Below are 20,251 nucleotides of genomic sequence, written 5' to 3'. Positions count from 1 at the left end.
TGATCACCATATAACTGTTACAGGTGACGCTGGTTGGTTAGTTATTTTTTTATAGTTTCAGGGCACCCGCCATTTATTACCTAATAAAGGTTTAACCCCTGATCACCCGGCGGGTGTCATTTGTGACTAATAACTGTTAGGGCAGTTAGGGTTAGCCCCCTTTAGTTCTAAGGTACCCCCCTAACCCCCCCAATAAAGGTTTAACCCCGTGATCACCCCCCGTCGCCAGTGTCACTAAGGCTGGGTTCAGATTGCAGCGGTTTGAGAACGGATGTGATTCGCACCGCACTGCAGTGCAAATCACATCCGATCTCTGTGCGATTCGAGTTCAGCCATTCACCGCACCCGCCGCACCCGCCACACCCGCCGCACCCGCCGCAAATTCGCACGGGACCCTTTTTTTGGCCCGCAGCAGAATCGGATCGCATGGGTGTTCACACCATGCGATCCGAGTTTGCAGATCGCACTGCGATATGCGAACTGATCTGGGGGTGTCAGTAACATTTCACTGACACTCCCAGCAGTTCGCATAGGGCAGTGTGAACTGCCGCCGGGAGGCATGCGATGCGGGAACCCGCCGCGCATTCGTGGCGTTCCCGCATCGCTCCAGTGTGAACCCAGCCTAATAAGCGATCGTTTTTATGATCGCTGTATTAGTGTCACAGGTGACGCTAGTTAGGCAGGTAGGTATTTAGGTTCGCCGCAGCTTTTTATAGCGCCAGGGACCCCCATATACTACCGCATAAAGCCCCCTGATTGCCCCCTAGTTAACCCTTTCACCAGTGATCACCATATAACTGTTACAGGTGACGCTGGTTGGTTAGTTATTTTTTTATAGTTTCAGGGCACCCGCCATTTATTACCTAGTCTCACTAGTGTACCCCTAAATTTAGGGGTGTCTACTTTCCAAAATGGGGTCATTTGGGGGGGGTTTGTGCCATCTTGGCATTTTATGGCCTTCAAAACTGTAACGCCCTTAGAAAGCCTGAAGGCGGTGCTTGGTTTTCGGGGCCCCGTACGCGGCTAGGCTCCCAAAAAGTCCCACATATGTGGTATCCCCGTACTCAGGAGAAGCAGCAGAATTTATTTTGGGGTGTCATTTCACATATGCCCATGGCATGCGTGAGCAATATATCATTTAGTGACAACTTTGTGAAAAAAAAAAAAAAAAAGTTTGTAATTTTCCCGCAACTTGTGGCAAAATATAAAATATTCCATGGACTCAACATGCCTCTCAGCAAATAGCTTGGGGTGTCTACTTTCTAAAATGGGGTCATTTGTGGGGGTTTTGTGCCATCTTGGCATTTTATGGCCTTCAAAACTGTAATAGGTAGTGAGGAGTGAAGTCAAATATTTACGCCCTTAGAAAGCCTGAAGGCGGTGCTTGGTTTTCGGGGCCCCGTACGCGGCTAGGCTCCCAAAAAGTCCCACATATGTGGTATCCCCGTACTCAGGAGAAGCAGCGGAATTTATTTTGGGGTGTCATTTCACATATGCCCATGGCATGTGTGAGCAATATATCATTTAGTGACAACTTTGTGAAAAAAAATAAAAAAATAAAAAAGTTTGTAATTTTCCCGCAACTTGTGGCAAAATATAAAATATTCCATGAACTCAACATGCCTCTCAGCAAATAGCTTGGGGTGTCTACTTTCTAAAATGGGGTCATTTGTGGGGGTTTTGTGCCATCTTGGCATTTTATGGCCTTCAAAACTGTAATAGGTAGTGAGAAGTGAACTCAAAAATTTACGCCCTTAGAAAGCCTGAAGGCGGTGCTTGGTTTTCGGGGCCCCGTACGCGGCTAGGCTCCCAAAAAGTCCCACATATGTGGTATCCCCGTACTCAGGAGAAGCAGCAGAATTTATTTTGGGGTGTCATTTCACATACGCCCATAGCATGTGTGAGCAATATATCATTTAGTGACAACTTTGTGTAAAAAAAAAAAAAAAATTTTTTTTTTGTCATTATTCAATCGCTTGAGGCAAAAAAATAAAATATTCAATGGGCTCAACATGCCTCTTATCAATTTCCTTAGGGGGTCTACTTTCCAAAATGGGGTCATTTGGGGGGGTTTTGTACTGCCCTGCCATTTTAGCACCTCAAGAAATGAGATAGGCAGTCGTAAACTAAAAGCTGCGTAAATTCCAGAAAACGTACCTTAGTTTGTAGATGTGACAACTTTTGCGCAAACCAATAAATATACAATTATTGACTTTTTTTTTACCAAAGACATGTGGCTGAATACATTTTGGCCTAAATGTATGACTAAAATTGAGTTTATTGGATTTTTCTAATAACAAAAAGTAGAAAATATCATTTTTTTTCAAAATTTGCGGTCTTTTTACGTTTATATCGCAAAAAATAAAAATCGCAGAGGCAATCAAATACCATCAAAAGAAAGCTCTATTTGTGGGAAGAAAAGGACGCAAATTTTGTTTGGGTACAACATTGCATGACCGCGCAATTACCAGTTAAAGCAGCGCAGTGCCAAAGTGTAAAAAGACCTCTGGTCATTTACCAGCAAAATGGTCCGGTCTGAAAGTGGTTAAAGTGGGGTAACCCCTAAAAAAAAAAAATTTAAAGTCAGCAGCTACAAATACTGCAGCTGCTGGCCTTTAATAATCGGACACTTACCTGTCCCAGGGTCCAGCGATGCGGGGGAACGAAGCCCCCCCCCCCTCATTCCCCGCTCTGCTCGCGGCACCGTCATGCGTACTGTGGGCACCCGGCTGTGGCTTCACAGCCGGGCACCCACTGCGCATGCGCAAGCGGTGCAGGGCGCCGTGATACGCCGTACAGTCACCTGGGACACGTGACGGGTCCCAGGTGAATGTGTGGCGCGAGGGGAAGTGATGTCACCAGCCCGGGCAATGAAGAAGGCAGACTACGAGGGACCCCCTAGCAACAGGTATTTAGAGGTGAGTAAAAAAAATTTTTTTTGCCAATTATTTATTTTTTATTTTTTTTACGAATTTTAAGCAGCTTTTAATTTTTTGGTGGCAACACCACTTTAATTGCATATTAGACTAGAAATTGGACTGTATAGACCTGGATTCAAAAATTTTAAACTTCTATGTTGTTGTCCAAATCCATTTTATTTTTATTTTTTATAAAGAAACACATTTGGTTTGTACTTTTATTGTTGCAACAGAATCCCATGGGAGATACTCTTTTTTGTTCTCATTTGTGAAGTGATGGAGCAGCTACAGTATCTCACAAAAGTGAGTACACCCCTCACATTTTTTGTAAATATTTTATTCTATCTTTTCACGTGACAACACTGAAGAAATTACACTTTGCTACAATGTAAAATAGTGAGTAGGGATGAGCCGAACACCCCCCTGTTCGGTTCGCACCAGAACCTGCGAACAGACCTAAACTTCGTGTGAACTTTAGAACCCTATTAAAGTCTATGGGACTCGAACGTTCACAATCTAAAGTGCTCATTTTAAAGGGTAATATGCAGGTTACTGCCCTAAAAAGTGTTTGGGGACCCAGGTCCTGCCCCAGGGGACATGGATCAATGCAAAAAGAAGTTTAAAAAACGGCCGTTTTTTCAGGAGCAGTGATTTTAATAATGATTAAAGTGAAACAATAAAAGTGTAATATTCCTTTAAATTTTCGTAGCTGGGGGGTATCTATAGTATGCCTGTGAAGGGGCGCATGTTTCTGGTGCTTAGAACTGTCCCTGCACAAAGTGTCATTTGTGCAGGAAAAAAAGTCTTTTAAAATCACTTGCGGCTAAATTGTCGGCTCCCCGTAATACAGAGAACACTCAAAAAAAAAAAAAAAAAAGCGTGGGGGTTCCCCCAAATTCAATTACCAGGCCCTTCAGGTCTGACATGGATATTAAGGGGAACCCCGTGTCAAATAAAAAAAAAAAATGACGTGGGGGTCCCCCTAAATATCCATACCAGACCCTTCAGGTCTGATATGGATATTAAGGGGAACCCCGCATCAAATTTTTTAAAAAAATTGACGTGGGGTCCCCCTAAAAATCCATATCAGACCCTTTAACCGAGCACGCAACCTAGCAGGCCGCAGGAAAAGAGGGGGGACGAGAGAGCGGCCCCCCCTCCCTCCTGAACCGTACCAGGCCACATACCCTCAACATTGGGAGGATGCTTTGGGGGTCTGTGACCCCTCAAAGCACCTTGTCCCCATGTTGATAAGGACAAGGGCCTCATCCTCACAACCCTGGCCGTTGGTTGTGAGGGTCTGCGGGCGGGGGGCTTATCAGAATCTGGAAGCCCCCTTTAACAAGGGGACCCCCAGATCCCGCCCCCCCCCTGTTTGAAATGGTAAGGGGGTACAAAAGTACCCCTACCATTTCACAAAGAAAGTGTCAAAATGGTTAAATAAGACAAACACACTTTTGAAAAATTCCTTTATTAAAAATGAAAAAAATAAAAAAAAGATTCCAGCGGTGCTAATCCACTCTTGCTATCCAGCGACGGATCTCCGGGGTCCAGCGATGGATGATCATATCCAGCGACGGGGGATCTCTCAGTCCAGCGCAGTCCATACATCCTTCTTCTGTCTCCACTCCGGAGACACTGCAGAGAGCCCAGCGCTGATGTTTCTTATATTAGGAGGGCGGGGCCACCCGTCACCTGACCCCGCCCCCTCTGATGCTGGTGAAGGGAGCCAGGGGTTCCCCAGTGATGTGTGGGCGACCCCGCCCCCTCTGATGTAACGGAAACCTGCGTTACATCAGAGGGGGCGGGGTCACCCACACGTCACTGGGGAACCCCTGGCTTCCCTCTCCAGCGTCAGAGGGGCGGGGTCAGGTGACGGGTGGCCCCGCCCTCCTAATATAAGAAATGTCAGCGCTGGGCTCTCTGCAGTGTCTCCGGAGTGGAGACAGAAGAAGGATGTATGGACAGCGCTGGACTGAGAGATCCCCCGTCGCTGGATATGATCATCCATCACTGGACCCCAGAGATCTGTCGCTGGATAGCAAGAGTGGATTAGCACCGCTGGAATCTTTTTTTTATTTTTTTCATTTTTAATAAAGGAATTTTTCAAAAGTGTGTTTGTCTTATTTAACCATTTTGACACTTTCTTTGTGAAATGGTAGGGGTACTTTTGTACCCCCTTACCATTTCAAACAGGGGGGGGGCCGGGATCTGGGGGTCCCCTTGTTAAAGGGGGCTTCCAGATTCTGATAAGCCCCCCGCCCGCAGACCCTCACAACCAACGGCCAGGGTTGTGAGGATGAGGCCCTTGTCCTTATCAACATGGGGACAAGGTGCTTTGAGGGGTCACAGACCCCCAAAGCATCCTCCCAATGTTGAGGGTATGTGGCCTGGTACGGTTCAGGAGGGAGGGGGGCCGCTCTCTCGTCCCCCCTCTTTTCCTGCGGCCTGCCAGGTTGCGTGCTCGGATAAAGGGTCTGATATGGATTTTTAGGGGGACCCCCACGTCAATTTTTTTTTTATTTGATGCGGGGTTCCCCTTAATATCCATATCAGACCTGAAGGGTCTGGTATAGATATTTAGGGGGACCCCCACGTCAATTTTTTTTTAAAATTTGACACGGGGTTCCCCTTAATATCCATGTCAGACCTGAAGGGCCTGGTAATTGAATTTAGGGGAACCCCCACGCTTTTTTTTTTTTTTTTTTTTTATCAATGAATGAATGAATTGTCGGCTAATACAGAGAACACTCATTGAGTGTTCTCTGTATTACGGAGACCCGACAATTTAGCCGCAAGTGATTTTAAAAGACTTTTTTTCCTGCACAAATGACACTTTGTGCAGGGACAGTTCTAAGCACCAGAAACATGCGCCCCTTCACAGGCATACTATAGATACCCCCCAGCTACGAAATTTAAAGGAATATTAAACTTTTATTGTTTCACTTTAATCATTATTAAAATCACTGCTCCTGAAAAAACGGCCGTTTTTAAAACTTTTTTTTGCATTGATCCATGTCCCCTGGGGCAGGACCCAGGTCCCCAAACACTTTTTAGGACAGTAACCTGCATATTACCCTTTAAAATGAGCACTTTAGATTTCTCCCATAGACTTGTATAGGGTGTTCCGGCTTTTCGAATTTGCTGCGAACAGCCCAAATTGTTCACTGTTCGCTGAACAGGCGAACAGGCAATGTTCGAGTCGAACATGAGTTCGACTCGAACTCGAAGCTCATCCCTAGTAGTGAGTGTACAGCTTGTATAATTTGCTGTCCCCTCAAAATAACTCAACTCACAACCATTAATGTCTAAACCGCTGGCAACAAAAGTGAGTACACCCCTAAGTGAAAATGTCCAAATTGGGCCCAATTAGCCATTTTCCCTCCCCGGTGTCATGTGACTCATTAGTATTACAAGGTCTCAGGTGTGTATTAGAGAGCAGGTATGTTCAATTTGGTGTTATCGCTCTGAATCTCTCATTTTGGTCCCTGGACGTTCAGCACGGCACCCCCTGACAAAGAACTCTCTGAGGATCTGAAAAAAAAAATGTTTTTTCTTTACATAAAGATGGCTTATGAAAAGTGAAAAAACAGCGCTGTCTATAAAGAATTATATGGATATCCGTGAACAAAATAAAATATTGAAAAACTCCTGCTGCAACTTAATGTGAGATACACACAATGAAAACCAATTTAAGAAAAAAAGCTGCGCTGAAAATCATATACCATAAATAGTGCTAAAATAAATCATTACCGCCAGGAAAAAACATATTTCCCACCATGTGTACAAAAATTATTGATATTAAAACTCAAATGAAAATAAAAAACAATGATAGAAAACGAATGAAAATAGTCCAAAATTGAATGGAAAGCCGATGGTTAAATATAGAGGCAGGAGGATAGGGAAATAAAGCTTCAGTCCACTTAGGTGACACCGCACACAGCACCCTCAGAATATCAAGCAAGTGCACCAAGGAAAGAATCCTCCACCACTAGATCCAGTGAGGCTTACCAGCTATCTCTTTTTAAGGAGATCGAACGTGCCTGCAAATTTAACCCCCAGTCTGGACCTTTAAGAAACACCGCTGGTAACTCCGATCAGTATATCTCCACCTTAGAGCATCTCTCATTCCAGCCGCATTGATTTAATGGGATAAAACAGACAGAAAAGGTCCCATATCGTAACTCCACAAAAGACTTATTAAAACATGTAAAAATCAAGATTTCAAACTCAAAATTTAGCCATATACAAGCGTGTGTGTAAAATAACGAGCCGGCCGGCTCTCTCTCGTTCTCACTGCCCGTCCTTCCTAGAACAACGGGGAATGGCATCAGCATGCCGCTCAACCCTACGTCGTTTCATCAAAGCTGACTTCTTCCTGTGGTACGGGCGGCGCGCTGATCCACCGCCTTAAGTATACAATGGCTACACTTGTAAACGCCCACTTCTGAGCTCCTGGTTCACCCTCCCAATTCGCCATTTAGGAATAGGGCAACGCTGCCCTAATCATCAGGCATATACTATAAAATGTCTTAAGGGGGAAAAACCACTTCACATTTACGTGGATGGATTCCATTATATAACCACCACAGACAAATGTGTATAGCTCAAATGGGGGCATCCAACTCTCATCATTCAATTCACACATACCAATACCAATACACCATTTTGAGAAAGGGCTAATGTCCAAAATTGGTGTACAAAAACATGAGAACATGTGTATAAAGATGGCCTAGGCTATAAGAAGATTGCCAAGACCCTGAAACTGAGCTGCAGCATGATGGCCAAGAGATCATAAAGCAGTTTACCAGGAGAGGTTCCACTCAGAACAGGCCTTGCCGTGGTTGACCAAAGAAGTTGAGTGGCCATGCTCAGCGTCATATCCAGAGGTTGTCTTTGGGAAATAGACACATGAGTGCTGCCAGCATTGCTGCAGAGGTTGGAGGGGTGGGGCAGTCAGCCTGTCAGTGCTCAGACTATACGCTGCACACTGCATCAAATTGATCTGCATGGCTGTCGTCCCAGAAGAAAGCCTCTTCTAAAGATGATGCACAAGAAAGCCTGCAAAACAGTTTGCCGAAGACAAGCAGACTAAGGTCTTGGATTACTGGAACCATGTCCTGTGGTCTGATGAGACCAAGATAAACTTATTTGGTTCAGATGGTGTCAAGCGTGCGTGGCAGCAACCAGGTGAGAAGTACAAAGACAAGTGTGTCTTGTCTACAGTCATGCATGGTGGTGGCAGTGTCATGGTCAGGGGCTGCATTAGTGCTGCTGGCACTGGTGAGCTACAGTTCATTATGGCAACCATGAATGCCAACATGTACTGTGACATACTGAAGCAGAGCTTCAGCCCCTCCCATCAGAGACTGGGCCACAGGGCAGTATTTCAACATAACGAATCCAAACACACCTGCAAGACAATCACTGCCTTGCTAAAGAAGCTGAGAGTAAAGGTGATGGACTGGCCAAGCATGTCTCCAGACCTAAACCCTGTTTAGCATCTGTGGGGCATCCTCAAATGGAAGGTGGAGGAGTGCAAGGTCTCTAACATCCATCAGCTCCATGATGTCGTCAGGGAGGAGTGGAAGAGGACTCCCGTAGCAACGTATGAAGCTCTGGTAAACTGCATGCCCAAGAGGGCAGTGCTGGAAACTAATGGTGGCCCCACAAAATATTAACACTTTGGGCCCAATTTGGACATTTTCACTTAGGGGTGTACTCACTTTTGTTGCCAGTGGTTTAGACATTAATGGCTGTGTGTTGAGTTATTTTGAGGGGACAGCAAATTTACACTGTTATACAAGCTGTACACTCACTACTTTACATTGTAGCAAAGTGTCATTTCTTCAGTGTTGTCACATGAAAAGATAGAATGAAATATTTACAAAAATGTGAGGGGTGTACTCACTTTTGTGAGATACTGTATGTAACCCATATTACACTCACCACTTTTCTTTTTGATTAGTGAAGTAACCCTTTCAATGTCCCACCACTAAGAGAATTCTTTGCAACGCAAAGTATTCTCTGATTAGATGAGGTGAAGGGCATGACATTACTGCCCTGTCTTTCCACCTCATCCAATCAAAGAATGGTTTACATTCATTGAAAAAATGCAAAGCGATCTCATAATGGCACCTGAAAGGTGTCTTTTACAGTTATATTTCAGCTACTGGAAGGGCATCTATTGACGTCCTCCCAGAACCACGCCCTCCCCCACCCACTGCAGTGTGCACTCAGCCTTTGGACACAGCTGATCACAGATCAGGGTAAACAGCCAATCACAGCATCTCTTTACCACAAGATCAGCTCTGTCCAATCACTGCTGATTACTATGTAAACACATTTGCCAGTTATAAGCATTGCTTTCTACACGTCACAGCGTGAGGAGAGAGCCGGTAACCAGCTTGTGTAAAAGGGGACATCTGCACTTATAATTAGGGCACTAATCATCAATGTCCTGATTATCAGTGCAGCCCCAACAGTGCCCATCAGTGTTGCCTATCAGTGCTAATCAGTTCCCATCAGTGCTGCCAATCAGTGCCAATCAATGCTGTCAATCAATGCCCATCAGTGCTGCCAATCAGTGTCCATCGGTGCAGCCTATCAGTGCTGCTGTTAATCAGTGCCACCTCATGTGTGCCCATCAGTGCTGCCTATTAATGCCCATCAGTGCTGCCTATTAATGCCCATCAGTGCTGACTATCAGTGCTAATCAGTTCCCATCAGTACTGTCAATCAGTGCCAATTAATGCCCATCAGTGCCACCTCATTAGTGCCCATCAGTGCTGCCTATTAATGCCCATCAGTGCTGAGTATCAATGCTAATCAGTTCCCATCAGTACTGTCAATCAATGCCCATCAGTGCTGCCTCATCAGCGCACATTAGTGAAGGTGAAAAATTACCTGTTTGTAAAATTTTATAACAGAAACTAAGAAATTATTATTATTATTTATTTTTTTTTATCTTTTTTCATTTGTTCAGCAAAAAAATAAAAAAATCAGCCGTGATTTAATACCACCAACAGAAAGCTCTATTTGTGTACAAAAAAAAAGGAATATGGGTACAGTGTGTCATTGACCGCATAATTGTCATTGAAAGTGTGGCAGCACTGAGAGCTGAAAATTGGCCTGGGCAGGAAGGGGTAAAAGGGCCCAGTAGGCAAGTGGTTAAAATACCACTGTTAAAATAGGAGTTACAGAGAAACCATTTGCATACCTGGGTGTATCTATACAGGGCCAGTATCTGCGCTATGTTCACTGTAGTTTCAGAGTTTTGATCCCCAATAAAACCGATTAACTTGCCGCTTTTCCTACAGGAATAATTTGGCACCGTCTGTCCTGGACCAGATAAGATCTGTAAGATGCTTTTCACAGCTTTCCGATTGTCATTACATGAATCATACATGTGGAATCCCAGAGTCATATTTGGTAAAATTGTTGGATCTTTATTAATTTCATTGATGGCAAAAAGCATTGTCAAGAAATATCGATAATATGGAGGAATGGGCCTGAGGAAGTGATATTTTGAAAAAATAACATCTTATATAATACAATGTATATGTCTGATCCCATGAGGAGTCAACAGAGAAACTGGTAGATGTAGTCAAATTTGATTTCAAGTGCATACAAAGTAAACAATGTCTACTGATGTTTTAAGTCCGTTGGTCATAGTTCAAGGCTATACAGTTCATTTAATAAATTCTGCCAGAGAAGTCTGCAAATAAATTCTCTGGGTCTCAAAAGCACATAAAAATAAACCATGCCTACTGATAGTATGTGGCTAGCAAATCAAGGCAGAGGAACGGCGGTGATGTTCCTCAAACCAGTTGGCTATGATTTAATTAAGAAAGAAAATCTATCTCCTTTTTTTTTTTTCCGTCAAATATTTTTTATTGAGATTTCAATGATAAAACAGTACAATAGTAAACTGCAAACAATACACAGCAAATATCGAAAATTAACAGGGACATTCACCAATAGATATAGTTCGGACTGGAGAGAACAGGTAAGCAATTGTTGCATCCAAGCCAAATACTAGGCAATAATGCAGCATACAACAGTAGCAGTCAGTTAGAGTTTCAGCTTTGTCAGCCTGGGCACTGTCTCGACAACCCCGACACCCCTTAACGGGATCTTTCTGTGCCTTGGGGTGTCCGACACCGCCCACAGAGCTGCATAGAGTAGACTGCCTGTAATATCAAGCACTAATATCTTCTCAAACTACCGAGAATAGTCGAGTGGCATTCAGTCATCTAACGTCGATACCTATCCACTCTACCTATGTCATTTGTAACTCAGGTCTGTTGGGTGAAAGTTTTATACCATTGAAGCCAGGGGGCCCATGCCCTTTGTTCTTTGAGATATCGTGCGTTCGTGGTGGTAGTCAGTAGTTCTTAGAATAATGGGTTTGAGTAAGAATTATGACATCGTTCAAGGAGGGCGGGGATTCCGATTTCCATCTCCTAGTAAGTGACAGTCTAGCTGCCAAGAGTATATGTGTTACTACTTTGTGATGTGCAGGGATGATAAGGTTGATGTTTATGTTTAATATGGCCAATTCTGGGGAGGCTCGAAGAGGGGTGTCAATTACTTCCGAAATCAACCGGAACACCTCTTTCCAATATTCTTGTATGGTAGGGCAATCCCAGAGAGTATGAAGTAATGACCCAAATTGGTCGCACTTTCTCCAACAAGCAGATAAGGTGATACCTCCAAATTTTGATAAGATCGACGGCGTTAGGTATCTCCTTTTGGATTATTTTTTGGGTTAATTCCAGTAGCACAGGTTGTTGCCTTACGAATCGATTGGAAAGAGGCTATCCATTGAGATGGGGTAAAGTGGCATCCCAGGTCTAGTTCCTATTTAGCGAGTGGGGGTATTAGGGTAAATATATTCTTTTCATTTAACACTGGGTAGATGGTTGATATTCCCTGCAAACCTGCAGTGGGCTTAGTTAAGTACGACCAGATCTTGACAGGGATGCGAGCACGGATCTGGTGATTGGCATTAAGGCAATGTGCCATTTGAAGATAAGTGAACTGAGTAGGCGCTGGGAGATTTAGATAGTTTTGAAGCTGATTGTATGGTTTCAAGGCCTCTTGGTCATATAATATATTGATTTTGGTGTTATATTCCATGCTTTAATATTAAGGTTGGGGATTAGTCAGTGGAGGATCGTCAGAAGTGGGTTCAGTTTAGTGGTCGGGGTATCCTTCCATTGGTATGTTATGACACGGCGCCACGTCGAGATGATGGCCTTAACTGTGGGCGGAAGGTAGGTCAGGATAGGTTGTTTGGGTCTTTGACTAAGTAGCCAGTGTTGCGGGTTGGGGTGAGATATGAGTGTTGTCTCTATATCTCCCCAAAGTGTGGTGGTTGAGGGGCTGAACCATTCTTTCAGCTGACTTAGAATAGTGGCGTCATAATAGTCAGTGAGATCTGGGATGGAGGAACCACCCACTGATATGTGTTTGATAAGAGTTTGTCGTGGACATCGGGATTTCTTTTTCTACCATAAATAGCATCCCAGAATACCTTGAAGAGAGTTCAGGTAGTTTCTAGGGAGGTGGATAGGGAGAGTTCTAAACAGGTAGAGCAATTTTGGCAGCAACATCATCTTGACCCACCCAAGAGAATTCAAATTTACTTAGGGAGTTTAGATCTGATTCGAATTGTCACCTAAAGGGGTAGAAATTTGCATGAAATAATCTATTAGTTGCTTTAATTAGAGTCACACCTAGGTATGGGATTCCGTCATTCGACCATTTGTAGGGAAATGTGGCAGAGAGGGAACGTCTAGTGTTACTGTCTACGCCCAAGTCCAATATTTGTGATTTGGTCTCATTCACTTTATAGTAAGATACTGAGCCAAATTCCTGTAAGATGGTTTGAAGTCGTGGGAGAGAGGTAGTAGGGTTCGTGAGTATAAGGGCTATGTCGTCTGCGAATAGGCTTATTCTATGATCTGTTGATCCGATACGTAATCCTGTAATAGAGGGGTCCGAGCGAATTCGTTCTCCTAAGGGTTCGATAATTAAGTTAAAAATTAAGGGAGCATGCTTGCCTTGTACCATTCGAAATGTCAAATGGGAGGGATAGCATTTCATTAATGTAAACTTGAGCTGAGGGCTGTCTATAGAGGGCTAAGATGGCAGAAAGGATATGTCCTGCAAATCCGAACTTCATTAGTACCTGTCGGAGATATCCCCAGTGGACCCTGTCGAACGCCTTCTCTGCATCTAAAGAAAGAAGCAGAGAAGGCGTTCGAGAGTGACCCACATGATGGATAATATTAATAAGGCGTGTAGTTGCGTCGGAAGTCTGTCTTCCTTTGTTAAACCCTGTTTGGTCCCTGTGGATGAGCAAGGGCATATACGTCATCAGTCTTGTCGCTATCATTTTCGCATAAAGTTTGATGTCGGTATTAAGGAGGGATATTGGTCGAAAATTTTGGGGAACCTCTGCTGGTTTACCAGGTTTTGGGAGGTTAACCACTAAAGCTCTTAGCATTTCGGCAGGGAAGGTCGAGGAGGAGGCAGCATCATTAAACAATTGGCATAAATGAGGAGCTAAGGTGTCTTTAAGGAATTTGTAATATTCTGCTTCTAATCCATCTGGGCCGGGGGATTTTCCGATCGGAAGGGATTCAATGGTTGCTATGATTTCTTGCGTAGTGAAAGGGGCGTTAAGGGCCTCGAGTTGGGCGTCAGTTTGAGACGGCAGGTGAACCGTGGCTAGGAATTTCTGTATCGATTCAGGCGTAGGAGGAAGGGTGCTTGTATCTGTGTCCAGATTGTACAATGTGCTGTAATAGCAGCTAAAGGCATCCGCAATAGCCTGGGGATCTCGTAGTTTGGTGTTAGTGCTAGGGTGGTATAGGTACGGAATTTTGGATTGCTTTATTACTAGTAGGGATGGCCGAACAGTTCGCCCGGCGGTCGTTTCGTGGCGAATTTCGGCTGTTCGCGGTCCGCCCGTTCGGCGGACTATTGGCGCCGTTCGCCCGGCGGACTTCCGTGTTTTTACTGTGTAAAAGAACTTTGACCTGATGACACATCCATCATGGGGTACAGGACAGCCAATTGAGACATTACAGCACATGGACACTTGGACATTCCCCCTAACTTATAAATACACCCGATCCAGCGGCCATTTTACATTCTTTCTTCTGTCACTATAGGGAGAGGTTGCTGTGTGGAGCAGGGAGAGATACATCGCTAGCTATTTGGTACACAAAAGTTCTTTTCAGGACTGGTATAGGTGTTAGGTGTAGTTCAGGATAGGCAGTGTTGTGATAGTGATTGTTGCAGCAGTCTGAGTGTCTTTTGTCAGTTTAGAGAAAGGGACAGGACGGTGTGTGCTGCTGTAGGGACAGCCAGATTAGTCATCATCATTAGCTGTTACTATCAGGTCCACAAAAGTGCTATTCCAGTAACCAGTTATTGTTCCAGCCTCTGTTTTGCCAGTTTATATAGGGACAGGCAGGAAGCAGTGTGTCAGGCAGTGAGGGTCAGTTTAAACAGTAGCTGTTACTATTAGTTCCACAAAGGTTCTTTTCAGGACTGGTATCAGTGGTATGGTAATAGGCTTGTACACGTATAATATTCTTTCTTCCAAATATAGAAAGAATATTATACTTGACTGCTGCCCTTCTGCTGCAGTCTGCTAATCATTCACAACTCACTTGTTCCACAAAGCTCTTTATCAGGACTGGTAACTTGGTCTGTCTAGGGTGCTACAGTACATAGGGTTGAGTGAGGTACAGTCTGCTATTCTATAAGGACTGGTATCGGTCCACAATACATAGGGTTGAGGTGCACTACTGCTGACCGCTGCCCTATAATGCAGCAGTCCTTCATCGGTATAGGGACTGACGTACAGTCTGCTAATCACTCACACACAACCTACTTGGTCCACAAAAGTCCTTATAAGGACTGGTAACTTGGTCTAGGGTGCTACAGTACATAGGGTTGAGTGAGGTACAGTCTGCTATTCCGTAAGGACTGGTATAGGTCCACAATACATAGGGTTGAGGTGCACTACTGCTGACCGCTGCCCTATACAGCAGCAGTCCTTCATCGGTATAGGGACTGATGTACAGTCTGCTAATCACTCACACACAACCTACTTGGTCCACAAAAGTTCTTATAAGGACTGGTAACTTGGTCTAGGGTGCTACAGTACATAGGGTTGAGTGAGGTACAGTCTGCTATTCTATAAGGACTGGTATCGGTCCACAATACATAGGGTTGAGGTGCACTACTGCTGACCGCTGCCCTATACTGCAGCAGTCCTTCATCGGTATAGGGACTGACGTACAGTCTGCTAATCACTCACACACAACCTACTTGGTCCACAAAAGTCCTTATATAATTTGGCTCACTTCCTTGTCCAAAAAAAGCACACCGTACTATATGCCCGTACCCTCCTCTTTGAAGAGGTTGAGCGGTGTCATATTTCTACTGGGGCTGCTTATTATGAGGGGCTCCCACCATCCCTGTGCTGTGCTGACATCCTCCTGGGGCTGTACCTCTGCTGTGCATATTATGAGGGGCTCCCACCATCCCTGTGCTGTGCTGACTTCCTCCTGGGGCTGTACCTCTGCTGTGCATATTTTGAGGTGCTCCCACCATCCCTGTGCTATGCTCATTATGAGGGGCTCCCACCATCCCTGTGCTATGCTGACTTCCTCCTGGGGCTGCTTACGGTGCAGGTGTCAGTGCTGTATATCACGGTGCTGATGTCAGTGCTCTCTGCCACGGTGCTGCTGTCAGTGCTGTATATCACGGTGCTGGTGTGAGTGCTTTATGTCACGCTGCTGATGTCAGTGCTCTCTATCACGGTGCTGTTGTCAGATGACTCTATCACGGTGCAGGTGTCATTGCTATACGTCACGCTGCTGATGTCAGTGCTCTCTATCACGGTGCTGCTGTCAGTGCTGTATATCACGGTGCTGGTGTGAGTGATTTATGTCACGCTGCTGATGTCAGTGCTCTCTATCATGGTGCTGTTGTCAGATGACTCTATCACGGTGCAGGTGTCATTGCTGTATGTCACGCTGCTGATGTCAGTGCTCTGTATCACGGTGCTGCTGTCAGATGACTCTATCACGGTGCAGGTGTCATTGCTGTATGTCACGCTGCTGGTGATCATCTCCTGCACCCTCTTCTTTGCCTACCCTGGTCCCTGACCTTCCATCTCCTCCATTGCCTTCATGCGCTCCACAGTCCTGAATTGTCACAACAATTTCCCATATAAAAAAAGAATGCTTGTAGTTGTCGATCCCAGATTCACCTCATACATGTGTTATGTCATTGGCCATGTGGTGGGACTATGTTTGCACAGCTAATAATTATTTTGTGGCTGCAAATTTGACCTATAGGTTTGCGAAGTTCGCCTCCCATTGAAGTCAATGGGGCCCGCCGCGAACGTTCCGGTTCGCGAACTATCACCCGCGTCCGCGGTCCGCATTCGCGAAACATCCCGTCGGAAGTTCGTCCATCACTAATTACTAGTATGATAGTATCTGGCTTTCAATTTATGATATTGTTTTTCATAGACGTCTAATAACACCGCCCTTAGTTCCTGTCTTAGCGTTAGAAGTTTTTGTTTTAATTGCGGGGTTGGTCGGAGTTGATTGAGGGCATCAAGAGCTTTGATATCCGCGGTGAGGGTATCTAATTGCTGCGTCCTCCTCTTCCTGGCCTGGGCATTTAATTGTATTAGAATCCCTCTACAAAATGTCTTATGGGCGCCCCAGAGGGTGGCCGAGTCTGACACCGAGCCCACATTGTTTGCAAAAAATTCAGCCATCTGTTGTCTTAAAGTGTCTGCTGAGGTAGGTATTTGAAGAAGTTGAACGTTGACCCTCCATACTTTATGTGTTGGTTGTGATTTCACTATGTGAAGTGTGGTACTGATTGGGGCGTGATCCACCCATGTTATAGGCGCAATGTCAGACTCCGCAACCCTCTGTAATAACCATTTATCAGTAAATATGTAGTCAATACGAGTGTAGGTATTATGAACCGGTGAATGGTAAGAGTATTCCCGGTCATCTGGGTAGAGGCATCTCCAGGTATCATAGAGATCATTTTTGAGCAAAAACGGTCCCATTGTGAGATGGTTCCTCGTTTTAGGGTTAGACGTATCTAGTTCTGGGTCGTGAATTATGTTGAAGTCTCCGGATAGGACCAAGGAGCCCTTCTGTACCTTGCGGATTTTCCGCATCGTGTTGTTCAAGAATGACAGTTGTTTGCGATTAGGCGCATAGACTGTCGCTATAGTTAAGGGAACAAAGTCAATAGTGCAAGTCAGAATAAGGTAGCGGCCGTTAATATCTGAGATGAATTCCTGAAGTTTGAAGTCTACGGAACAATGAATAGCGTTAAGAACTCCTCTGGTTTTGTTGGTACCTGAAGAGCAGAAGATATGGGGATAGTCCGGATGCGTGCATTTGGACTCTTCGCCTCTTTTGAAGTGCGTTTCCTGCACACATAAGACTTGGCAAGAATGGGTTTTGGCTGTGCGCCATAGGGAGTGTCTTTTGGCCGGGTGGTTAAGCCCGTTGACATTGAGAGATAAGACTTTTGTGGTCATGTGAAAGAAGTGGTGGCGAGATGCAGTATAGTACTCACTAGATCCGATATTAGATGTAAGGGGATGCAGCTGTCAGGCAGGCGTAGTGAAGCAACGCGGGTGCTGTTAGAGCCTCTTGCTGTCCTAGAAGACCTGCGCAGTTAGTGCAGTAGTAGTGATGCATGGTGGAGTGCTCTATTCTCCTTCCGTAGAGTTGAATTGCTGTGTAGAAAAAAAACAAAAAACAAACAAAGCGAACAAAACCAAAAAAAAAAACTAAAGAATGCGGTAGTGCAAAATGCACACTTTGCTGCATTGTTACTGAGTGGGAAAAGTTTGAGGGCCAATAGGTATGGATCTGACATAGTGGAGCATCATGGCGGTTAGTTGAGAAAAATAAGTGAATAGTCACCAAGGTATAGCTTCAGTGGACCATGCAGAGTGTAGCGAATCTGTTAGTGCCATTGAGGTTGGAGTCTCTCTATATTCTTCTTTGCTCCCACTGGCGGTGCAGGTTCTGGGATAATACCCCAGGTGTGGAGCAGCGCCAAGCCCTTGTTGACAGAGGACACAATGTAGGAGGTACCATCTTTCTGTATAGAAAGTTTGGATGGTGTTTCCATTTGTATTCAATTCTATGGTTGCGGAGCGCCTTTGTAATTGTGAATAGCTGCCTTCTCATGTCTAACGTATGTTTAGACAAATCCACAAATAATTGGAGAGCAGTATACAGTTGCGGCAGTTGCCCCATAGACCTGGCCTTATAGAGAACTTGCTCCTTAGTGTGACAAAAATGGACTCTCATCAGGATGTCCCTAGGGGTCTAAGGAGACAAGAAGAACGGTTTTGGGAGATGATGTATATGGTCAATTGTAAGCTCAATGGCCGGGAGGTCCGGTAGTAAAGTAGAAAAGAGGTCTGTGGCGTATTTTTTGAGATCGGGCGTTTGGACATTTTAGGGGATACCTCTGATTTTGAGGTTGTTCCTCCGTGAACGGTCCTCAAGGTCGGCCATTTTGGCCTTAATCCACACCTTATCTTCTACATTTTCATCGTGAGCATCTACTAGCTCATTAATGGTAGAAGTCATATCCCCCATAGACTGTTCAATATTGTTAACTCTATCTCCGAGGGCATGAAATTCTCTGGAGAATTGTTTAGTTAGTGTACACAGGTCATTATGGAGGGAATTGTGGAGAGTCATCAGAATCTCTTTAAGTTGTGTATCCAGTATGAGCTGGTTAGCTGTGGGGAAGGCCGCTATAGAGGAGAGCTCAGGCCTGTCAGGGCCTAGAAATGCAGTAGGGTTTTGGCTTACCTCACTGCTTGTGTAGTCCAGCTTTTGCCGTGTCTTCACTGGGCTGCAGCATGATGGGCTAGGAGGATCTTCTTCACCCAGAGGAGGAGAGTGTCTCTCTGCTCCATCAGTGGGTAGCGGTATGGCATCTGGCATGTCTGTGTAGGGAGAGCTGGCGCTGCACGCTCCTCTGTCTGTGGAGAGACCAGCGCCATCTTGTCTTCCCCCGTGCAGAGGTGGGGGGAAGAAAGAAGTACGTTTTTTGGGTCCCCGGTCATCTTTACATTTCCTGGTCATGCCAGTCGTGATGGGGGATCAGTTCGCCACTCGAGTGCTTGGAGCGATGCAGGCTGTGGGTCCGGTGTCGCTGTATATACCGCTGATGCTGCGGAGCTCTCTCCCTAAACGTCCATACTGCTTGCGCGCTGGCCACACCCTCTATCTCCTTTTTTTTAAACTGTTTACATGTTGTGGGACATTCCTTAAAGTGGTTCTGCACCTTTAAAAAAAATATTAAAAGCCAGCAGCTACAAATATTGCAGCTGCTGACTTTTAATAAATTGACACTTACCTGTCCCAGGGTCCAGCGATGTCGGCGGCAGATGACGAGCAATCGCTCGTCTCTCTGCTGCCCCCGCCGCCATCCTCTGTCAGGGAATCGGGAAGTGAAGCATTGCGGCTTCACTGCCCGGGTCCCATCTGCGCATGCGCGAGTCGCGCTGCGCGTCTCTGCTGGTCCCCGATGTGTCCTGGGAACTGTGTGTTTCCCAGAACACAACGGGGGGCGGGGCATCTGCAGCGGTCTGTGGCGGTCTTGTCCCGGAAGTGGGTGCAGATACCTGGATTATCCAGGTAACTGCACCCCCCTCCCCCCTGAAAGGTGCCGATTGTGGCACCGGAGGGGGGGAGGGATCAGATGAGTGGAACTTCCACTTCAGGATGGAGGACCGCTTTAAGTATGGACTTATCATGATGGAAGTTTTTTTAATGCATATCTTTAAATGCAATTGGATCTGTTTATAAAGAAGCTGTGTGACCATGGTGGCTGAAAGCTTCTTCTGTTTTTTGTTTTTTTTTCCTGGTAATTCTCTAAACAAGTATGTAGCCACCCTGACTTTTGCAATAGTATCTGTTCTTGCTGTATACCAAATAGGTTGATGGTGCTGATTAGGGATGAGCCGAACACCCCCCGGTTTGGTTTGCACCAGAACTTTCGAACGGACCCCAAATTCGAACGAACTTTAGAACCCCATTGAAGTCTATGGGACTCGAACGTTCGAAATTAAAAGTGCTAATTTTAACGGCTAATATGCAAGATGCTGTCCTAAAAAGGGTTTGGGGACCTGGCTCCTGCCCCAGGGGACATGGGTCAATGGCTAAAATGTTTTTAAAAATGGCCGTTTTGGCGGGAGCACTGATTTTAATGACGATTAAAGTGAAAAAAAAAAAGTGAAA

The 20,251-nt window shown here is 45.2% G+C and overlaps 1 protein-coding gene across 1 annotated transcript in view; it reads right to left on the bottom strand.

Annotated features, from left to right (window-relative positions):
• The window catches only part of LOC143986830 (vomeronasal type-2 receptor 26-like), a 37,053-nt gene extending 17,960 nt beyond the window's left edge, over nucleotides 1-19,093 (bottom strand). The window contains exons 1-3 of the mRNA XM_077485238.1: nucleotides 18,466-19,093; nucleotides 16,434-17,336; nucleotides 10,138-10,460 (exon numbers count right to left, since the gene is read on the bottom strand). Of these exons, the coding sequence (XP_077341364.1) occupies nucleotides 10,138-10,460; nucleotides 16,434-17,336; nucleotides 18,466-19,093 (1,854 nt within the window). The remainder of the gene's footprint in view (nucleotides 1-10,137; nucleotides 10,461-16,433; nucleotides 17,337-18,465) is intronic.
• Between the last annotated feature and the right edge of the window lie 1,158 nt (nucleotides 19,094-20,251).

The sequence above is a fragment of the Lithobates pipiens genome, unplaced genomic scaffold (genome assembly GCF_037356315.1).
Source record: "Lithobates pipiens isolate NorthernLeopardFrog02 unplaced genomic scaffold, aLitPip1_a1.2 Scaffold_18, whole genome shotgun sequence".
NCBI classification, from domain to species: Eukaryota; Metazoa; Chordata; class Amphibia; order Anura; family Ranidae; genus Lithobates; species Lithobates pipiens.
The sequence above is the reverse complement of the archived record's forward strand: the minus strand, read 5'-3'. Positions and strand labels throughout refer to the sequence as shown.